The 2,154-nt window shown below is 44.0% G+C and overlaps 1 protein-coding gene across 1 annotated transcript; it reads left to right on the forward strand.

Annotated features, from left to right (window-relative positions):
- Positions 1-1,116: 1,116 nt before the first annotated feature.
- Positions 1,117-1,680, forward strand: RNF186 (ring finger protein 186). Its single transcript, XM_009325307.1, has one exon. The coding sequence runs from the start codon at positions 1,117-1,119 to the stop codon at positions 1,678-1,680; it is 564 nt and encodes a 187-aa protein (XP_009323582.1).
- The last annotated feature ends 474 nt before the right edge of the window (positions 1,681-2,154 follow it).

Below are 2,154 nucleotides of genomic sequence, written 5' to 3' on the forward strand. Positions count from 1 at the left end.
GTGAATGCCAAGAAAAAGAAGATGGTCCTACCAAGACACTAACCTTGCTTTTAATTTCCAGATCTCTCTCATGGACTCTGTGAGACCCTACGTGACCCTACGTCATGCTTCAGTTCGCACCTGAAGCCTTCTGACGACTGAAACCAACAGGGATGCTCCCAGGATAAAAGAGTTGATAATAATCAGACATTCAATACTCCATGTTAATATTCTCAATCTCATTCTTTACTTTGTGCTGTACAGTAACAGCTCTAGGGTAGTGAGCATTGCTAAAGCAAGAGCAGACTTCCTACCCAGAGCACTCAAAATTGGTGATACTTATGCTCTCTCTAATCAAAGCACTGCGTTCAGTACACCAATGTTAATAGTAGATAATTCCTCCGAATCTCACTGTCCAGCAAAGCAGTGTTTAGAGACCAATTAAATTGCTTTTAACAAATAAAGTACTAATTTAGTAATAATGGTAGTGTCTGGCTATCACAGTGAATAAAGCTGCAGTCTGTTAATGCCATGGGGTCTGCTTCCGGACAGAAATTGCTCAGTGATATTATCAGCCGTTGTAAAATGTCTTGGCCACAAAGTTAATGATTAACTCAGGTCCCCATCTCATAAAAACATCATATTGTAAGAGTACAACACGCTTAAAGCTGTCACTAATCAATCATGCATACAACAGGAATAAAGCAACACATAAAAGGAGCCAGAAACTCAGCAAATCCTTCAGCTAAGGGAAGACAAACTGCACCGAGGTTTATCTCCATGGAGAAATCCACTGACAAGCTAAACAATGAAAACAGACTGACAGCTCCTGGAGTACCACAGGCTGAAAAGGACAGTCCTGCGCCCACTGCGGAAAGTGCTGCAGAATTGAGCAGAGCAGGACCCCGAACAGAAAGCGCTGCAGACGTGAAGCGGCTGGAACTCGCTGAAGAACACATTAAAGAAATGGAGAGACCTTCAGGCACAGAGCAAGACAGTCCTGATGCCTTTAAACCAGCGATTTCAGAAAGAGACTGTCCAAACTCAAAGCCTCTCGTTACGCTAACAGACCCAAACTCTCCCAAAGTATGCAGTTTTGAAATGAACCACCAGTGTTCAACCACAACATCTATCGATATGGACTGCCTAGTCTGCTTCAACAAGTACAACATCTACAGAGTACCAAAGCTCCTGGACTGCCAGCATGCCTTCTGCGCAGTCTGCCTCAAGCTTATCCTCAGGAAAGAAGAGAGTACCTGGATAATCACCTGCCCCCTGTGCAGAAAAGCCACTTTTGTGTCAGGAGGACTCATCCGCACACTTCAAAATAAAGAAGACATCATGGAGCAGTTGGAAAACCCCGATTCAAACCCTGAGGTACACATCTCTGCCATAGGGCTGGACAGCAATAGCTGGACTCAGACCAGCCAAGACACTTTATACAGAGACGAAAATGTTCCAGCAGACAACAGACTGGCGATCCAGAGACTTGTGCTGCTCCTGCTGCTTGTGGTGATTCTTACTATCCTCATCCTCCCGTTTATACACTCTGGGCTGATAAAATGGGTGATTTGTCTCATGCTTACTTTGGGGTTGGTCATGTCTATGGTGCTTTGCTGCACTCCTAAATTCTACTGGAGGTGTAACAGGGAATCGCTCACCTCCCGCCACAAGGAGACCCACATCGTTGCTATTGCCTGAAACGATTAACGTGAGCTGCCTAGAGATAAGGGACTGGTCCTGCCTGCAAAGCTGTATGTTAGCCACACTAGTCAGTTACTGGACTGTGAAAGCAATCATTCATGTAATAAATTCAACAGGTGGCCAAGGTATCCCAGGAAGGCTGGACGGCAATGCAGAGTGTTGTTTAATTTCATTACTGGAAACATAGTAAAATATTTATATGTTGATATTTACGAGATAAAAACTGCAGGGTTTCCACACAATTTTTATCCCAGACTAAAAATTTTGTTGGTCTGCTTTTGTCACGTTGTTCTTGTTCGTGTCATCTCCCGATTAGCACTGCAGAACATTATCTGTTGTAACACCTGACAGATGATGTCCTGTGAATATCCCTAGCTGTGGTTGCATTTTCCCACTCTTTTAACACAGGTACACCTTTTCTTGTGACAATGTGGGGAAATAAGACTGCTAAATCAGGGACTGGATGCCTAG

The sequence above is a fragment of the Pygoscelis adeliae genome, unplaced genomic scaffold (genome assembly GCF_000699105.1).
Source record: "Pygoscelis adeliae isolate BGI_AS28 unplaced genomic scaffold, ASM69910v1 Scaffold36, whole genome shotgun sequence".
NCBI lineage: Eukaryota > Metazoa > Chordata > Aves > Sphenisciformes > Spheniscidae > Pygoscelis > Pygoscelis adeliae.

What these genes read in the sequence shown, in the direction of transcription:
- RNF186 (XM_009325307.1), top strand. Translation starts at nt 1,117, where the DNA reads ATGGACTGCCTAGTCTGCTTCAACAAGTACAACATCTACAGAGTACCA.